General features: G+C 42.5%; 1 protein-coding gene across 5 annotated transcripts in view; it reads right to left on the minus strand.

The window, feature by feature from the left end:
• Positions 1 to 20710, minus strand: part of LOC125460279 (interferon-related developmental regulator 2) — a 57372-nt gene that overhangs the window by 24284 nt on the left and 12378 nt on the right. For 2 of the 5 annotated variants that reach the window (XM_048547555.2, XM_048547556.2), the window contains one exon: positions 3618 to 3677. In XM_048547555.2, coding sequence (XP_048403512.1) covers positions 3618 to 3677 — 60 coding nt within the window. Of the gene's footprint in view, positions 1 to 3617; positions 3678 to 6809; positions 6841 to 10061; positions 10343 to 20710 lie in introns of those variants that run through there. The other 3 variants (XM_048547557.2, XM_048547559.2, XM_048547560.2) reach the window with 3 other exon arrangements.

Genomic DNA, 20710 nt, shown 5'->3' on the forward strand with positions numbered 1-20710 from the left:
GAAATTGGTTAGTTCGAGAAAAACACTTTTTTTAAAGTTGGTGGGGCAAATGAAGGGAACATAAATTTACAATTAAAACAAGGTCACTCAGCAAAGAAAAACAGGAAATAATCTCACAAAATGCATACACCCTCTCTCCAACAAAAGGCAGTAGATCCAGGTTTTATTAACAGTTCTTAAACCCAGATACTTGGATTTTTTTTTGGCAAATGGCTTATACCCTTTCCAAGATCTTATTATAAGTGGCTGAAAGCCATAATATATCAGCGGTGGCATTGCTACCCTGAGATTAAGAGGTCTGGTTCAAGTTCCACCTGCTCCAGAGTGTAAAACATTGCTGAACAGGTTGATTTGTAAAAAACAAGTTATCACATCTCAACATGCAAATTCAACAGGCAGCATAGATCTAAACGCTTTTGCCAACATCAAAGATAAGTCATTTCACAAGATTAAGAACTTCTCAGTTACTAATTGATAAAAATGATTGAAAATAGTCATGTTTTAATCATAAAGGTATTGAAACAGGGTGACTATGATTGCTGGCCACTGAAAAAAAAGGTTCCTTCAATAACCAGTGCAAAACCTGAGTTAGCTTAATAATTATTTATGTGGTATCTCTATTATATATTGATGTTGTAAAGTTCCTAAAGACAAAACAGGGCAGCTGGAAACATCTGTGTAACAATGGATAGGCGGACTGTCAACAAGTATGACTTGCTGCTGTAACAATGGAACAAATTGCTAGAATGTAAGTGTGGGGCTGTTAATCAAAATGTAAAAGAATTTACTAAAGTAGCAGAATCTAAAGGTATCGACCACCACTAAGATATAATCGCTCAGATATTGAAAAAAATGTGCAAATTCACTGATGAATTAGTCATCTTATTCTCACCAGGACTGGTTAGAATTTTTGGTGGATTAGAACATATTTCAAATTCAAAATAAAGACTGAAAATAAATTCTACTTTCTTTCTTCTCAAACATTAACTGAGGGAAGAAGAGGTTTTCCCCTTTTTTAGCTTAGCACAGGCTCTAAAGGGGGGATTGGAGGGGGATTTAGGTCCTTCATAACATGTAGGGAACACATTACACGTGCATGCCTAAATTCTAAATTTCAGTGAAGATTATGTTAACATATTCTGCAGAAGCTTGCCAGACTATTTCCTTATCAAACCAAGGTTTGTAGTAGTGATCAAAACAGAAATAACTATTCCAGGACGGTACTGACTAAACACAACATGCTAAGAATTAACAAACAACCTTGTACTGAAATAAGGCCAAATCATTCCGCTCAGACTAAAGATCAGCATCACAGAGACTTCCTAGAATGGCAAAACAAATATGTTACTGGTGAGAACTAAAGATAATTCAGATCACCTAACAATGTAAACATTTTCAACGAACCACCTGTCCATCTCACATACCTTTTACTTCAGCACATCAAGAACCTTCTCTATATAATCTCAAGTACGTAAAGTAATTTCTTAAATATAGTCTGTAGTACATGTAACATCCTGCCAGCTACAAGATAAACGGCAGAGAGGTTAGTATGGTATCAATTAATTATATATTTTACAGCAGATATGCAGACTTTAGTAACCATTCTACATCATATCCTCTGTTCTGTTCTGCAAAAACAGAATTCCAACTATGTGCTACAATTTAGCTCAAACGCAGCATCTCCAAACAGCAATTCTTCAGCTGATAAAACTGTTTGATTTGTGGTTTACCAATGTGCCATTTTTGAGAAACTCTCGCATATAAAACTGAATAGAATTGTATACGCCAACCTTTCAATTTTATCCTGTTCTATCACAACAAAACCTGGGTACCTGGTAACTTCAATGCTTGTAGCAACAATTACAGCCTTCAGTTCATAAATGTAGTTCTCAATTTGAAAATTACGTGTTTGGTGATGGAGAAAGGCAAACAACAACGGCAAGGTGTTCACTTGTTCAGCTTATGTTCAATTCCTTTAAGTAGTCTATTAGATAATGTAATGTAACTAACGTGCTCAAAGTACCACCCTAGAAAATTGCAGACATATTTAACAACATAACACATTTTCAAACCATATATAGTATCAGAATCTTTGTTACTATGAATCACATTACAGTACTGCTACATTGTATTTAGGCTCTTAGTAATGCGTCAATTAGGTCATTTGGCTGGACTGCTGATTTGTAAAGTGATGCGTGTGGTCTCAATATCCACACTGTATGAAGTTACTCTGAATGTTCTTCCTTCTCAAACTCTCCCCTCACCCGAGATGCGCTGACCCTTAGGTTAAATCAGTAATAATCATATCTCTCTCTCTCTAATGAGAGCAGCACTATGTTCTTCCCGGGATATGGGAACTTTATTTACTTTACATTGTAGCAGCAAAACACAAACTGTATTTTCCAACATCTACGTCTAATGTATTATCGAATACATATCAAAATGTAGTAAAGTTGCAAGTGGAGACCATTTTTAGATAGAAATGCCTTTCCAATATCAACTTTAAGCTCTGTGCGGCTACAAAATAAACCAAATAGTTAAAACTAAGAAGCAAAGTGAATTTGGAAAGTCTTTCCAAATTTGATACCGAGAAGGAAATTACACAAACCATAATAGAACATGGCACAGCAAGCAAAACGCCTTTCAAATAAAAGTACAATCATTTCAAATGAGATCAGACACTATTGATCGCAGTTTGGTGAAAGTTTAAACAGACTACATCTTTATACATTTATAAACAAGCAGGAAAGATAGAAAAAATTAAGAATCTTCACTCTCTTCTCTCCCAAAAATTTCAACATACAAATAATTACAAGATGTTGCAAAATGCAGTACTCAAACTTCATATAAAACTTGAAACTGCACTCTTCATTTTGTATTTAAGTCTGTTGATCAGAATGTTACATTACAGCTTGGAAACAGGTAAAATGGACTAACAAAAAGAAAGGGAAGTTTGCACAAGACAGAGAATAATCCATGATATCATGATAGATAGGATCATGACAAGATAACTTTGGAAGAATATCTTACAAGTTCTAAGCCAAGTTGGTGGACATGTTTTCTAGAAAAATCAATAGTGGACTGGAAAGTAAATGTGTAGACTTTTTCTTATGATGGAGTGGGACTCCTTCAAAGGCCCTCAGCATCATGAAGTACCTGGTATGAAAAGCAGGACTGGAATGTGGTAAGTGGGAGCTGTGCTCTTGCTCAACCATCTTACATTCTCTTCCCCAACACCCTAATCCCATAATACACCACCTGCCAATCCTGTTGGCAACCACTGTATACAAAGACACATTTATCATGATACTCTCAGGAATTCTGGCTGATTTTGCCCTTTTCTAGCCCCAGTTACGGAGCTCAACTACAGACAGATTTGAGACCAATTAACATAAAATAGGAACTGAACCTGGAATTCAACTGGCTTAGTCTTAGTATTATATTCAATTGTATATTTTCATATTAGATTACTCGGGATAAATGTGAGGCTTTATATTTTAATGTTTGCTGTGAGGCCAAGAGAACAAGAAAGCCAATTCTTCAAACCCACATAATGGTGAGAAAAAGCAATAGCGGCCATGCATCATGCAGGTTACAGACATATGATGACTATGTACCTTTCTGTTGAGCTACTTTGGCTGAAACCTTCAGCTGTAGTAGTTCATGTCTTAAAGAACCTGTTAAAAATAAAGTCGGAAAACCACTTTAAAAAAGGTCAAGTGTAGTAACTCTTCCCCTAGCTATCAAAATGTTCACTATTATCAATATTTAATATAATAATGTCACTTAAACACCATTTCCAAATGTTAATGGATTTAAAAACAAATTTTCTGTACAGCGTTTTTAAAGCAGCTACAAGTCATGAAAACAGAAAAATAAAAGTTTTGGCCAATTTTTCAACAACAGCTGGCGTATTCTTTGCCACGTCAGCTTATTAGTTACTTGCTACCCTTTGAAGGTGATCAATTAAACATTACCTCTGACATCAGATTCCCCTCATCCATGAATCTCAATACTAACCTCTCTGGAATGGGGGATTTAGAAAAGATCATTTGAGGTTACAACTTTTACACAGCACTGCTGCCATCGTACACATTATACATAAAGCATAGAGCAATTACAGGCATTTATATGTCAACAGCACAATATTTCTTGCAAGTTGTTACATAAATGAGATAAAGTCCTGCCAAACACCTGGTGCGTTTTAAAAAAAAGGCATTCAGCACAAAATGTAGCCTTATAGGCAAGGTCATTTCCATTAATTTACATTGTTTTATAGCTCAGCAGTAAGACTCCAGGAACAAACAAAATGTTCACAAAAACAAAAAAAAGAAACAGACACAGTCCTTTGACTTGCAGCAACTGGAATTGAAGGATACAGGGTAAACCATTCAGGAATGATTAGGATGGTCAACATGGCTTAGTGTGCGGAAAACTGTGCCTCACTAACCTGACCGAGTTTTTTGAAGAAGTAACAAAGGATTGATGAGGGCAGATGGACATGATCTATATGGACTTGAGTAAGGCTTTCGACAAGGGTCCTCATGGTAGACTGGTTAGCAAGGTTAGATCACATGGAATACAGGGAGAACGAACTATTTGGATACAGAGATAATAAAATGTGAGGCTGGATGAACACAGCAGGCCAAGCAGCATCTCAGGAGCACAAAAGCTGACGTTTCGGGCCTAGACCCTTCATCAGAGAGGGGGATGGGGGGAGGGAACTGGAATAAATAGGGAGAGAGGGGGAGGCGGACCGAAGATGGAGAGTAAAGAAGATAGGTGGAGAAGGTGTGGGTGGGGAGGTAGGGAGGGGATAGGTCAGTCCAGGGAAGACGGACAGCCTGTCCGTCTTCCCTGGACTGACCTATCCCCTCCCTACCTCCCCACCCACACCTTCTCCACCTATCTTCTTTACTCTCCATCTTCGGTCCGCCTCCCCCTCTCTCCCTATTTATTCCAGTTCCCTCCCCCCATCCCCCTCTCTGATGAAGGGTCTAGGCACGAAACGTCAGCTTTTGTGCTCCTGAGATGCTGCTTGGCCTGCTGTGTTCATCCAGCCTCACATTTTATTATCTTGGAATCTCCAGCATCTGCAGTTCCCATTATCTCTGATACTATTTGGATACAGAACTGGCTTGAAATCAGAAGACAGAGGGTGGTGGTGGAGGGTTACTTTTCAGACTGGAAGGCCAGTGACCAGTAGTGTGCCACACAGATCGGTGCCAGGTCCACTGTTTTTCACCATTTACATCATTGATTTGGATGTGAACATAGAAGGTATGGTTATTAAGTTTGAGGTAACATTTGGTGTCATCTGCAGAGTACAATGGGATCTTGGCACATGGGGCAATGGGCCAAGGAGTGGCAAATGGAGTTTAATTTGGGTAAAAGTGAGTTGCTGCATTTTGAAAGGCAAATCAAGGCAGGGCTTATACACTTAATGGTAAGGTGCTGGGGAGCGTCACTGACAAAAAGACCTTGGAGTGCAGGTTCATAGTTCCTTGGAAGTGGAGTCGCAAGTACAGGGTAGCGAAGGCGGCATTTGGTATGCTTGCTTTTATTGGTCAGTGGCCTGTATAGAAGTTGGGAGGTCATGCTCTGGCTGTACCGGACATTGTTTAGGCTCCTTTTGGAATATTGTGCACACTTCTGGCATCTCTGCTATAGGAAGGATGTTGTGAAATTTGAAAGGGTCGAGAAAAGATTTAAAACGGATATTGCTAGGGTTGGAGGGTTTGAGCTACAGGGAAAGGCTGAATAGGCTGGGGCTATTTTCCCTGGAACATCAGAGGCTGATGGGTGACCTTATAGAAGTTTATTAAAATCATGAAGGGCATGGATAGGATAAATAGACAAGGTCTCCCCTTCGGGGTAGGAGAGTCCAAAGCTAGGCGACACAGGTTTAAGGTAAGAGGCGAAAGATTTAAAAGGGACCTAAGGGGCAACCTTTTCATTCTGAGGTGGTCCATTTATGGAATGAGCTGTGAACTGGTAGACGCTGGTATAATTACAACATTTGAAAGGCATCTGGATGGGTATATGAATAGGAAGATGTTACAGGGATATGGGCCAAATGCTGGCAAGTGGGACTAGATTTATTTAGGATATCTGGTTGACATGGACGAATTGAACCAAAGGGTCTGTTTCCATGCTGTACAGCTCTATGACTCAATAATTGCTAGGTTTCTCCAGGAATTCCTGTTTCTTTTTCAGATCTCCAGCCTCCGCAGATCTTTATTTTATCATTGAGACTTTCTCTCTTTTGCTGCATGCTCTCTCAGCCTCCAGCAAATTAACCTTGCCTGTGAGTTTTCAGGGTTTCGAAGTTGATGTGGAGATGGGCTCTAAGAAACAAGGTAAATCACAAGGATTTTGCTTCCAGACAAAAACGTGCTGATTAACTCTCCTTGTGAGCCCAAATCTCCTTCAACTTGAAACTAAATGCTGTTTATAATAACTCAACATTTGAAACAATTCTCTGGAACTTGAGAGATTTCACAGTCTATCCACTGTTAACACACAGGTGACAGCCATTCCTTCAAGGAGTAAATATCTTTTGGTTTCTTCCAAGTGAAAGAGTTTGGGCCCCCTTTAAATCATGAACAATCAAGCTATCCAGATTAGCTGTCAGGCAGTCTTCAGAAAAGGGTACAAGAACCCCTTCATTTTATCTGAAATTAAAGACAGTACCAAAACATCAATCTTATAAATCTTAAACATCAGCAAGCTTTTAGGAAGGCAAACAGAGGATTTAAAAATTAATAGAGGCCTTACTACAGTAATACATGGTATTGCCAAGGACACACCTGAAATATGGTGCATTACTGATTTCCTTACACAAGGAATGTCGTGTGGGGCTTGGAGGGACTGCAACGAAAGCTCACTAGGCTGGTCCCTGGAATGAGGACAAATTGCATGGAGTAGATACAAGTTTAGAAGAGTTTGAGATGTTAATGGAAACATTAAATTCTTAACTTAATTGACAGAATAGATGCTGACAAATGGTTGGGTAATCTAGAATACAGGATTCCAGCCCCAGAATAAGGGGTTAGCCATTTCGGATGAAGAAGAGGAAAAGTTTCATCACTCAGAGGATTAAGAATCTTCAGATTCTCTCCTCCGGAAAATTGTGGATTCTTGTGGAGGAGTATACTTAAGACAGAGAATGATAGGTTTTTAGGTACTAAGGAAAGTAAGGGATATAAGAAAGTGGAGTTGAAGTAGAAGTTCAGGCGTGATTCTTCATATATTGAAGCAATCCAAATGCAATAAGACTTGCACAATATCCAAGCTTGGGCAGACATGTGACAAGTAATATTCGTATCACACAGTGTTTGCCTGACATCTATCTCCAAGAAATAGGTAATCAAACTACCATCACTTGGTTTTCAATACTATATAAAGTTGTTTGTTGCAGTTTTCAGTTCCATTTGTAATTCTTCAGATTAACATAGTAGTCAATGCTTGCATGCAATATCTGGTCAATATCCATGCCTGATAGAAGTGTGGTTCAAATGCCCCTTCACCTCGCAGTACCAAGCCATAATCATTAAAATGAAAACCTACCAAATGATTCCCCTTGGACATTCAATGACATTGTCAGTAGAAGCAGTGTGTACTATCTACAAGATGCACTGCAAAAATTTACAGATCCTTAAGCAGTACCTTCCACTCCCACAAACACTTCCCTCTCAAAGGACAAGCAGATACATGAGGTCAATTTCAACATCCTGAGGTCGTCATCACCCAGCAACTCAACTGCACCTGCCACAGAAATGCACAGGCCAAGAACAGGTCAAAGGCTGGATGTCCTAATGTAAAGAACACTCAATCAGGGCCATTTTATTTGCCAATCCATCCAATAATCTAAACTTTCAAGCCATGCACAAACAGCTCGAATGAACCTGTTCAGTCATGTTGAGAAGGCTTCTTAAGAGGAGTCATAGTGGACTTGAAATGTTAATTGTTTCTCTCTCCAAAGATGCCATCTGCCTTGAGTTTCTCCAGCATTCTCTGGGCTTGCTTCAGACATGTTGAGAGATATTTTCAGCACAAGTAAGGCTTGAAACCATTTTCTGGTCCAGAGGCAGGGACACTACCACATGCAACAAGAGCCACCTGCATCACCAATGCACCATGACTGTAACCTAAACTTAAAAGAAGGCCTAATCCATAATTATCAACACTTCGAAAGTCAAGACAGATACACATAAATAATGTTATTTTTAAGTGATGCACTATCTTGGTGTAGCTACGCTCCACAATTCCTAAGCTATTGCTGGAACAAAGATACAAAACTCCCTGCCAAACAGCTCAGAGAATACCTTCACCACACAACACTGCTGCAATTCATGCAACATACCTGCAAGCACCTTTTCAAGGACAATTAACTCAAAATAATTCCCATCCCCCAGTGTAGATCAATATCAACATTTGCTGTTATTTCCCTCTAGGTTTGATACAATTTGTTGTAGAATCTGCAACTTCATTAAAATGTCCTATAATTCAGTTAGTCTACATCGCAAAGGATTTCATAAGTTCAAATATATCATCCTAAAGTCCCCTGAAATGAAAGCATATCTTCTTATAACTCAGTTAACATAACCAAGGTAATAATTTAATTGCCTTCATCATCAATACGTGGGTGTCCTTCTCGGTACAGTACAGATAACCAGAATTATACATTGAACTGGCAAGTAACACTGCTCTACAACGTGATCACCACTGAGGGGTTTTGCTTTCCAATTTATTTGTACTTGCCAAAAATCAGGTACTTTATCTACATCTTCTGTTTATTGCTCTCACCCATTGTGCTGATAGCTTCAGTGATCTACCTTTTCGATATTAAATCCAAATTCCTTTTCAATGCCATGCCCATAATACAAAATGACACTCCAGTGTAGCACTGGAGCTGTTTGAGGCACCATCTACATGACATGAAACAGAGATCCCATATACGAAAGGACCCACAGCAAAAATGGAAGAATAGATTTTTTTCAAATTATCTTGATCAATGCATACCTCTGAAACAACGCCTGAAAAATTATTATCTAGTTGTTCATTTGATCACCATTTATAGATCCATATTGCACGCAAACCAATGCCATCATTCCCTAAAAGCAAGTTTGTTCTTCTGACCATTAGAATGTCAACCTTTCAAGTTAAAAGAAGTCGTTATTTTAATGATGTTACATTGCTTACATTATGTTTCGGACCTGATTTTCCCAGCTTACTAATACAAAATTGATCAGCTTGCCATAAACCAGCTGTAGACCCCAGTCACCTCTAATCATAACCCCAGCATTTACTAGTACTACAGTTTGTAGTTATACTATGACTTAATTTTTTAAAAACTTTGTTTCTCTCGTTCACTACTTTGTACCAAAGTTTTTGTAATTAGGTACCCTGTACCTAAGATACCACTGTGTGGGGCAACATTGTACGCTTTTCATTGTACCCCTGTACTTCCGTATTTGCGCGTACGTGGCAATAAAATCTAAATTTACTGCAAGTACAGAACAAACTCTGGTCCCAAGCCCCACCTTCCCGGTTTATCTCAAACCTTGACCTCAGTTCTCACCTTTGTGTATACTGAACTTTATCTCTCGCTCCCAGTCCAGCACATTCCGACGAACAGTTTCGGCCCGAAACGTTGACTTTCCTACTCCTTAGATGCTGTCTGACTTCGCTGAGCTTTTCCAGCTCCACGTTTATCGACATTCAGAATTCCCTCTGGCTCTCACCTCCTGCCCAATCCATAGCCACACAGCGAGCCCTGACCCCCAGCTTTCGCTCTCAACAAACAATTGAACAAGACTAGCGGGGGGGGGGGGGGGGGGGAAGAGAAAGAGGATTCATCCCCAATAAACATCAACACTACCACGTCCCCAAAACCTGGCCCTCGTCCCCCGTATACTGAACCCCTTTCTTGATCCCAAGATTGGTTCGACTGGTTAACACACATCCTGACCCCCCCCCAACCTTCAGCCCTGATTGGTAGTGAATTCAATCCCTACCCCAGCCCCAAGTACCGAGTGAACCCTGAGCACGAGTCACACCTTTTTTATGGCCTGTCCGGCCTCGGGATTTCGGCATTCCCGCTGCTCACGCTCGGCGCTTGCACTCGACCGGGACGATCCTCTCGCTGGCGGGCCCTGTATCAGCCAACCGAAGGCAGTCGCCTCTGGGATCTGGTACTGGGTTTCACCCGATCGAGAACTGTTAAAGACGAGCGGCCACGCTGGTTTAACTGCTTAATGTTGCGGATTTTCTGGGTACGATGACAGGACAACCACGCGCAAACCTCCACCATCTTTCCGCTCACTCCCACACTGTGCAATTGCTGCCGGCCGGCGCCCTAGGGGCTGATGGGGGTTGTAGTCCGCGCCGGCCCTGAGCTCCTGTTTACATCGGCAGTTGCCAGGCCGGCGGGGACTACAACCCCCGGCGTGCATCGCCTTGGTGGCGCAGGCGCAGGCTCACAATCCTGGCTGACGCCTGCTGATCCAGGGCCACGTGACCTCCCGCGCTTGGCGTGGGTGGGATCAGGTCACGTGGGGTAGACCCCCGCGGGATTTCAAATTTGAATACTTCTCAGTGCAGCATTTCCTATCTGATGACTAACTTTTATATCTATCTCTTTGCTCTCCTGTTTAACATTTTTATTTTGGCATCACTCCGATCCTGTCTGGAAACAGGCAAATTAAAGCAAAATAGTGTGGATAATACGGTGTGAAGCTGGATAAACACAGCAGGCCCAGCGGCATCAGAGGAGAAGGAAAGCTTGACGTTTCGGGTCGGAACCCTTCTTCAGAAATGGGGGAGGGGGAGGGGATTCTGAAATAAATAGGGAGACAGGGGGAGGCGGATAGAAGATGGATAGAGGAGAAGATAGGGTGAGAGGAGACAGACAGGTCCAAGACGCGGGGGTTAGAGCCAGTGAAGGTGAATGTGGGTGGGAGTTGCGGGGGGGGGGGGAATGGGTCAGCCTAGGGAGGACGGACAGGTCGGGGGGAGGGGGTAAGGCTAGTCGGGGATGGGGTGGGGCTTGAGGTGGGAGGAATGGTTAGGGAGGCGGGGACTAGCTGGGCTGGCTTTGGGAAGTGTTCTGGGTAGTGGAGATTTTGAAGCTTGTGAAGTCCACATTGATACCCTTGGGCTGCAGGGTTCCCAAGCTAAATACGAGGTGCTGTTCCTGCATCTTTCGGGTGTCGTCATTGTGGCACTGCAGGAGGCCCAGGATGGACATGTCATCTGAGGAGTCGGGGGCGGGGGGAGTTAAAATGGTTCGCGACTGGGAGGTGTAGTTGTTTGTTGCGAACTGAGCGGAGGTGTTCTACAAAGCCGTCCCCAAGCCTCCATTTGGTTTCCCCGATGTAGGGGAAGCCACACTGGAACAGCAAACACAGTATATCACATTAACAGATGTGCAGGCGGACATCTGTTTGATGTGAAAAGTCTTCCTAGGGCTTGGGATCGGGGTGACGTATACGGGCAGGTGTAGCACTTGCTTCGGTTGCAGGGACAAGTGCCAGGGGTGGTGAGGCTGGAGGGGAGTGTGGAGCAGATGAGGGAGTCATGGAGAGAGTGGTCCCTCCTGACAGCACATTAGGGTGGGGAAGTAAGAATGTCTTGGGTAGTAGGGTCAGATTGCAGATGGCGGAAATGTCAGAGGATGATGCGTTGGATTTGGAGGTTTGCCAAGTGGTACGTGAGGACGAGGGAGATTCTGTTTTGGTCATTATTGTGGATAGGGGGTGTGAGGGATGAGTTGCAGGAAATGCGGGAGACACAGTCGAGGGCTTTTTTGATCACCGTGGAGGGGAAGTTACGGTTTTTGAAAAAAGAGGACATCTGGGATGTTCGGGAGTGACATGCCTCATCTCGGGAGCAGATGCGGCGGAGGCAAAGGAATCGGGAATAGGGGATGGCCTTTTTACGGTAAGGTGGATGAAACGAGGAATATTCTAGGTAGTTGTGAGAGTGAATAGGCTTAAAATGGATATTGGTTTCCAGGTGTATGCCAGAGATGGAGAAAGAGAGGTCCAGAAAGGAGAGAGAGGTGTCAGAGATGATCCAGGTAAACTTAAGGTTGGGGTGGAAGGTGTTGGTGAAGTGGTTGAACTGTTCAAGCTCCTCATGGGAACACGAGGCAGCGACGAAACAGTCATCAATGTAATGGAGGAAGAGATGGGAGATAGGGCCAGTGTAGCTTTGGAAGAGGAATTCTTCCACATATCCTACGAAGAGACAGGCATAGCTTGGGCCCATGCGGTACCCATGGCCACCCCCTTTGTCTGGAGGAAGTGGGAGGAATTAAAGGAGACGTTGTTGAGGGTGAGGATGAGTTTGGATAAGTGGATGAGGGTGTCAGTGGAGGAGGACTGGTCGGGTCTGCGGAATAGGAAGAAGCGGAGGGCTTTCAGGCCATCTGCATGCGGAATGCAGGTGTATAGGGACTGGATGTCCAGAGTGAAAATGAGGTGTTGTTGACTGGGGAATTGGAAGTTCTGGAGGAGGTGGAGAGTGTGGGCGATGTCACAGACGTAGGTGGGGAGTTCCTGGACCGAGTGGGAGAAAATGAAATCCAGATAGGTGGAGATAAGTTCGGTGGGGCAGGAGCAGGCAGAGACAATGGGTCGACCAGGGCGGTCAGGTTTGTGGATTTTGGGAAGGAGATCGAAGCGGGCGGTGCGGGGTTGGGAAATGATGAGGTTAGAGGCTGTGGGTGTGAGGTCACCTGATTGTGGATGCTGGAGAAACACAGGACTGAAACATACAGGACCAAAGAAGAGATAACAAGGTGTAGAGCTGGATGAACACAGCAGGCCAGGCAGCATCAGAGGAGCAGGAAAGCTGACGTTTCTGAAGAAGGGTCCAGACCTGAAACGTCAGCTTTCCTGCTCCTCTGATGCTGCCTGGCCTGCTGTGTTCATCCAGCTCCACTCCTTGTTATCTCAGATTCTCCAGCATTGGCAGTTCCTACTTTCATAGAACCGAGGAAGAATCTTGTTGGAGTCGTAACGTTAAGTCTGTGTTCCTGTCTACAGGTGCAGCCAGACCTGCTGAGTTTTTAGAGTCAAAGAGATGTACAGCACGGAAACAGACTCTTCAGTCCAACTCGTCCATGCCAATCAGATTTCCTAAATTAATTAGTCCCATTTGCCAGCCTTTCGCCAGTATCCCTCTAAACCCTTTCTATTCATACACCCATACAAATGGCTTTTAAATTTTTCAATTGTACCAGCCTGTACGATCTCCTCTGGCAGCTCATTCCATACATGCACCACTGTCCTCATGATAAAGTTGCCCCTTAGGTCCCTTTTAAATTTTTCCCCTTAAACCTATGCCGGCTAGTCTTGGACTCTCACACCCTGAGGAAAAGGCCTTGACTATTCACCCTATTAATGCCTGTCGTAATTTTATACCCTTCTATAAGGTCACATCTCAGACTCCAAAGCTCCAAGGAAAATAGCACCAGCCTATTCAGCATCTCTGTTTGGCTCAAATCCTCCAGCCCTGGCAACGCCCTTGATGTTGAATGAATTCATCCAAGATGTTTGTGTATTTGCAGATGCATTCTATTCTGTTTAGAAAAAAAGCCCTGATTGACTCCAGGTTAAAACACAGACAGATTTTGAACAAGGCCTCACATGTAAAATGCATTGTCTGTCCTGAGTTGTTTCCTCTTGAATAAACTGATAAAACCCTTAATTATCTCAGGGCAATGACTAGAAGAAATTCTGGGATTTGTATTTTAATCAATAGAAACCTGCATCTCCTTTCTACTGATTAACGAGTCAACGGGAGGCGGTCAGCAAGCCACTTTTAGGGTTGTCAGCTTTCTGCTTATAAATTCTGTGTTGGTCTACCTCCTCTTCCGCACTACACCTGAGGAAGGAATACAGCTTTGAAAGCTGGTGTTTTCAAATAAACCTGTTGGATTGTAACCTGGTGTTGTATGATTTTTGACCTTGTCCACCACTGTCCAACACCGGCAACTCCACAACATTCTTGTAAATCTTTTCTGAACCCTTTCAAGTTTAACAACATCCTTCTTATAGCAGTGAGACCAGAACTGAATGCAGTGTTCACAAAGTGGCCTAACCAATGTTCTGTGCACCTGCAACATGACTTCCCAACTCATACACTCAATGCATTGACCAATAAATGCAAGCATACCAAATGCATTCTTCACTACTCTGTCCACCTGTGACTCCACCTTCAAGGAACTATGAACACGCACTCCAAGGTCTCTTTGTTCTTCTAAATTAATCTAGTTCCATTTGCCACATTTGGCCCATATCCGTTTAAACCCCTCCTATGATGTACCCATCCAGATACCTTTTAAATGTTGTAATTGTACCATCCTATTCCTCCTCCTATGGCAGCTCATTCTCTATACACATGACCCTCTGTGTGAAAAGGTTGCCCCTTAGGTCCCTTTTACACCTTTTCCTTCTCACCTTAAACCTCTACCTTCTGCATTTTGACTCTATCCTATTCACCCTATCCATGTCCCTTATTTTCTCTAACATTCTTTGTGTTTGTTTCAGAAATAGACAATGTCTATCTCCAACAAGAGAGATTCTAAACACCTCCCTTTAAAATTTAACAGAAGAGAGAATCCAGAGTCTGGTAGATCATTGCAAAGGTTCATAACCCTATGAGTAAAAAAAAATTCTCCTTGTCTCAGATCTGTGTGGCATTGGCATGATCATCGACATTGTGAGCAACTAATTTTCCAGAACATGAATAACGTATTATGTCTCATAATTAGTATGCAGCATACCATTAAGGGACATAGCGATATCAATGCTCTATCATATCATATTGCATAAAGGAGTAAAGGCCTCTGAATTCATCTTAACTGGGGCACCAGATAGTTTAGTATTGAATTCCTGTAAAATGTGTCAATGTTAAGAGGTGCAACATTATTGATTTTCTTAATTTGGCATTACCCCTGTATAATGTAGGAATTAACATGACTATTGCTTCATCAGGTACAAATACCCTGCTGGAGGCAGCATATTATAAACTGCAAACATAGTCAAAAGAGCTGAAATCTAGAGAGATGAGGTGAGAGCAACTGGCCTTGATAGCAAAACTGAATAAATGGGAATCAGGGAAAACTCTCCTCTGGTTGGAGCCATGCCTAGCACAAACGAAGATGATTATGGTGGTCGGAGGTCAGCCATCTCAGCCCCAGGTCATCCCTGCAGGTGTTCCTCAGGGTAGTGACCTCGGCTGCTAAGTTATCTTTAGCTGCCTCATCAATGACATTCTTTCCATGGTAAGGTCAGAAGGAGGGATATTTGCTAATGATTGCACAATGTTCAGCACTATTTGCAATCTTTCAGTTACAGAACAGTTCCTGTCAAAATGCAGCAAGATTTGGACAATACCTAGGCTTGGTTTGACAATTGGTAGGTAAACTTCACATCTCATAAATGGCAAGAAATGATCATCTCCAACAAGAGAGAGTTTAACTATTGATGTTCAAAGGAATTACCATTACTGAATTCCCCCATTACCGACAACCTGGAGTTTACCATTGACCTGAAACTGAATAGGAACAGAAAATAAACACTATGAGTAAACAGTAGATCAGAGGTTTAGGATCTTGTAGTGAGTTACTCACTTTGTGACTTCCCAGAACCTGTCCACCATCACAAGTCAGGGGTTTGATGGAATACTTCCCAAATGCCTGGATGAGTGCAGCTCCAAAAGGATTGATACCATATAGGAGAAAGCAGCTTGTCTGACATCGCATCTTCAATTGTTTACACCCTCCACTAGTGAAGCACTGTAGCAGCAGTGTGTGCCATTTACATTATGCACTAGAAAAAATTGACAAAGTTTCCTTAGACAGCACATTCCAACCTTGTGACCATCTAGAAGGGCAACTGCAAAAAAATATATGGGGACACCACTAACTGCATAGTCAATTGCGAAAGGCACACTTGGGAAGACGACCCCAATCTTTCATATTGTTAACCTCACACATCACATTGATGATGAAAGGCAATCAGAAGCTTTCACAATTGTTTGCATTTTCACTAAGAAGGCAGGACAACCCACATCCTAACTACCAAAATCGACACAGCAACTGGAGCCAAGATATTACCACAACACAGTCTGAAAATCATGTACTTCAGCTATTGGTGGCTCCATGCTACAACTTACAAGAGATTATCTCCCAGCGCAAAATGGATCACCAATTATGTCCCTGAAGCTATCACGATGTAGTGCCAATACACAAGCTCACCTTGGTTTTTTGAAACCTGCTATCTGTTGACAGGGCTGGAAGTACACACAGATCTCGGTATAGTCGCGGCACGGTGGCTCAGTGGTTAACACTGCTGCCTCACAGCGCCAGGGGCCCAGGTTTGATTCCACCCTCAGGCGACTGTCTGTGTAGATTTTGCACATTCTCTCCATGTCTGCGTGGGTTTCCTTCGGGTGCTCTGGTTTCCTCCCACAGTCCAAAGATGTGCAGACTAGGTGGATTGGCCATGCTAAATTGCCCGTAGTGTTCAGGGATATGGAGATTAGATGGGTTATAGGGGGATGGGTCTGGGTGGGATGCTCCAAGGGGCGGTGTGAACTTGTTGGGCCGAAGGGCCTGTCTCCACACTGTAGAGATTCTATGATGACGTGAAATGAAACCACACTTGGTGTGATGGAACAAACCAGGTAGGATACAATTGAAGTTGAAAGTGTTCTTCAAGTAAATATCACTTCGGCCAGAGCCAATGAGAACAGTTTCAACTAGCAACTGCTGAAGATGAGCAACTGCAAGAGTTGCAAAAGATTGTTAATTTGTGATGGCATGACATTAAGGTGTACCTGAGAACATTTGTTGATCTTGTTCATGCAGGGATAAACTTGATAACCATAGCAAGCCATTTCCTAGGGTGAACCAATCAATACATCAAAAGCACAACACTGAAGTATCGTGCCTGTAGGCCAGGCCAGGTAAGGAGGACAGATTTCTTAATGGAAATTAATGAACCAAATTTTTTTTTCACAACAGTCATGACAATGGTCATGATTAGATTCTTAATTCTAGATTTATTATCGAATTAAAATCCCACAATCTGCAATAGTGGAATTCGAACCCAGCTACCTGGAACATTACTTGGATCTCAAAATTGATACTTTAGGGTTAATAGCAGTAGACCATTGCCTCCCAAGGGGGTAGTGATTGCACAAGAAAACTAGCATGTGAGAGAGATAATAGGAACTGCAAATGCTGGAGAATCGAAGATGACAAGGTGTGGAGCTGGATGAACACAGCAGGCCAAGCAGCATCTTAGGAGCAGGAAAGCTGACATTTCTGGCCTAGACCCTTCATCAGAAAAGACCCAAAATGTCAGCCTTCCTGCTCCTAAGATGCTGCTTGGCCTGCTGTGTTCATCCAGCTCCACGCCTTGTTATCCAAGACTGGCATGTGAATCTGTTTTAAAGAAAGACAGTAAATGTTGGGCAGACTCAGCAGTTCTGAAGAATAATCATGTCAGACTTTAAAAATTAACTCTGTTTCACTTGCCTCAAATGCTGCCAGACCTGCTGAGATTTCCAGCATTTTCTGTTTCTATGTCAAACTTTCAGCACCCATGTTATTTTGCTTTTTACTGCATCTGAATATGTATACTAGCTAGGGATGGTGCACAATTTTCACAACTCAAAAATGTATATCAGGCCTGCAAAACCTATTAAATGGCTACTTTTCACACGATAATAATTGTGAACCTGTGATAACAATTCTGTAGCAACCCAACAGCAGAGGAAGCTCTATGTTTTATTTTATTAGATTCCCTACAGTGTGGAAACAGGCCCTTCAGCCCAATAAGTCCACACCAGCCCTTGAAGCATCCCACCCAGACCCATGCCCCATAACCCACATACTCCTGATCACTGTGGGCAATTTATCATGGTCAATCCACCTAACCTGCACATCTTTGGACAGTGGGAGGAAACCAGAGTACCTGGAGGAAACCCACACAGACACAGGGAGAATGTGCAAACTCCACACAGACAGTTGCCCGAGGGTGGAATCGAACCCTGGTCCCTGGTGCTGTGAGGCTGCAGTGCTAACCACTGAGCCACCGTGCCACCCTACTCAGTGCCGTGATGCACTGCTCTATCCACTCATTTTCACAGAGTCACACAGCACAGAAACAGACCTCAGTCCAGCTTGTCCATGCTGACCACACATTCCCAACCTGACCTGTCTCATTTTTGGCCCCTATCCCTCTGAACCCTTACCATTCATCTAACCATCCAAATGTCTTTTTTTAATGTTGTAATTGTATCAGCCTCCACCACTTATTCTGGCAGCTTGTTCCATACACGCACCACCCTCTGCGTGAAAAAGTTATCCCTCAGCTTTTTTTAAAATCTCTTCCCTCACCTTAAGCCTATGCCATCTAGTTTTGGACTCCCCTACCCTGGGGAAGAGACTTTGGCTATTCACTCTATTCAAACCCCTTGTGATTTTATAACCCTCTATAAGGTCACCCGTCAGACTCGGATACTGCAGAATCAAAACGCCAGCCTATTCAGCCTCTCCCTATAACTCAAACCCTCAAGTCTCGGCAACATTCCTGTAATTCTTTTCTACACCCTTTCACATTTAACAACATCTTTTGTAAAGGATGATGACCAGAATTGAAAAAAAAGCTTCACTAATGTCCTGAACTACTGCAACATGACATCCCAACTGCTGTTCTCAATGTTCTGAGCAATGAAGGCAAGTGTGCTAAATGCCTTCCTCAACACCCTGTCTACTTGCGATTCCGCTCTCAAGGGATATTGTGTAGGAAGTGGCATCAACCACTTAAGTGGGAGGGACAAGTACAGTTACAGCATTTGAACGATGTTTGGACATGTACATAGATAGCAAAGTTTTAGAGGGATATGGCCAAACGCAGACAAGTGGGACCAATTCAGATTAGTAAACCTGGCCAACAGAGACAAGTTGGGCCAAAAGGCCTGTTTCCATGCAGTATAACTCTATAACTCTATCACTCTATAACTATGCACCTGCGCCTCTCGGTCTCTTTGTTTGGCAATACTCCATAGGGCCCTACCACTAACTGCATAAGTCTGCCCTGATTTGCCTTATCAAAATATAAGACCTCACATTTAACTGAATTAAACTCCGTCTGCTATTCCTTGGCCCTTTGGCCCATCTGATCAAGATCCCATTCTATTCTGAGGAAACCTTCTTCATTGTCCACTACACCAACTGTTTTGCTATCATCTGCAAACTTACTAACTATTCCTCCTATATTCACTCCTTGGTTGAAAATTGAAACAGACGTATTCACAATGCATGGGGAAGATTACATTCTTGTGAAAGATTATTTCTCTGAAATTTCCATTGGCGGATGATTTATCAATAAAATGGTTGCACACATCATGGACACTATAACCACTATTTTTACTTTATTCGGTGTACTGGAACCAATAAAGCTTGACAATGGACAGTAGCTCACTGGCAAATCTTTTCAAGCTTTGTGTACTAACTGGTCACTGACCCACATCACATTGTCACCCCACTGTCCTTGCTCAAATAGCCCAGCATATTGCATTGTTCTACAAGCAAATTTATGACAGTCTCGGGTTGAGCAAAAGAACAAGACTTCTGCAATGCATTGCTAAATTTTTGTGCAATACAAATGGAGAAATGATTACCATCCTCAACACTATTTATTTGCGGAAGGCAAGTATACACAACCATGTCAAGCAAGCAACTGTCCAACCGTCTTGGGACATGGAACATTTTCCTTCATCAACAGAGGAGGATAAAAGAGATACCTAATGTATGAGCAGGTAGCAAACTACCACATAGCACTGGACAGGGAGTGCAAATCAGAAATCCAATTGCAAATACTTGAATGTCATCAATAGTTCCTAAAATATGCAACACAGCCCAGCATCATTTGTGATTGTAATGCATTATTGGGAAAGAGCAGAGTTGGCTCAGACTAATGGTCAACAAGCCAATGATACATGAAAACAGTGAGGAAGAACAATCTGATGACAGTGTGATAATGCTGAGCAACCTGGTGCAACGCAACCAAGTTGTCAATCAAGAGCAACCAAACACAAGACATATCTCTCCAGATGGGTGTACAATCACCAGAGCAGGACAACTTGTCAAACAGCGCAGTTTGAAGAGTTAAACTTGTTAACTCTATTAACTTGTTGTGTAATTATCAAATTGTTATCATATGGCTGTGTACAACCATGTTTGGGATTTGCTTTTGCTCTTTGGAAAAAACAGAGCTGTTCTGTTATGTCTCACAGCGGCGTGAAGTATTTCTCTAAAAGAGATGCTTACAATTCAACACTGTATCACAGCGAGTGACTTGAGGATATAAAAGTCTTAGACTCTGAGATTTTAGTTGGACCACTCAGAACATGACATTGCTGATGGAAGTATATTACTATTTGTAATTCAACAGCTTAGTTTCAGCCCGGGCATTGTAAGTTCCTGTGACTATAATATATACCAGAAGCTGTAATCAATGTTGATTGAATTTTTCCATACTGTGCTGCACAGATTTAGTTTTTTTACTGCAGGAGCTAACACAAGTATTGTCTCAACAGTTACAAATACCCTGCTGGAGGGAAGAACCCATACACAGTGATGCAGATCAAGTTCCACCAACTATGCAAATACTATGGTTATGGGAGT

This window comes from Stegostoma tigrinum, chromosome 11 (assembly GCF_030684315.1).
Source record: "Stegostoma tigrinum isolate sSteTig4 chromosome 11, sSteTig4.hap1, whole genome shotgun sequence".
NCBI lineage: Eukaryota > Metazoa > Chordata > Chondrichthyes > Orectolobiformes > Stegostomatidae > Stegostoma > Stegostoma tigrinum.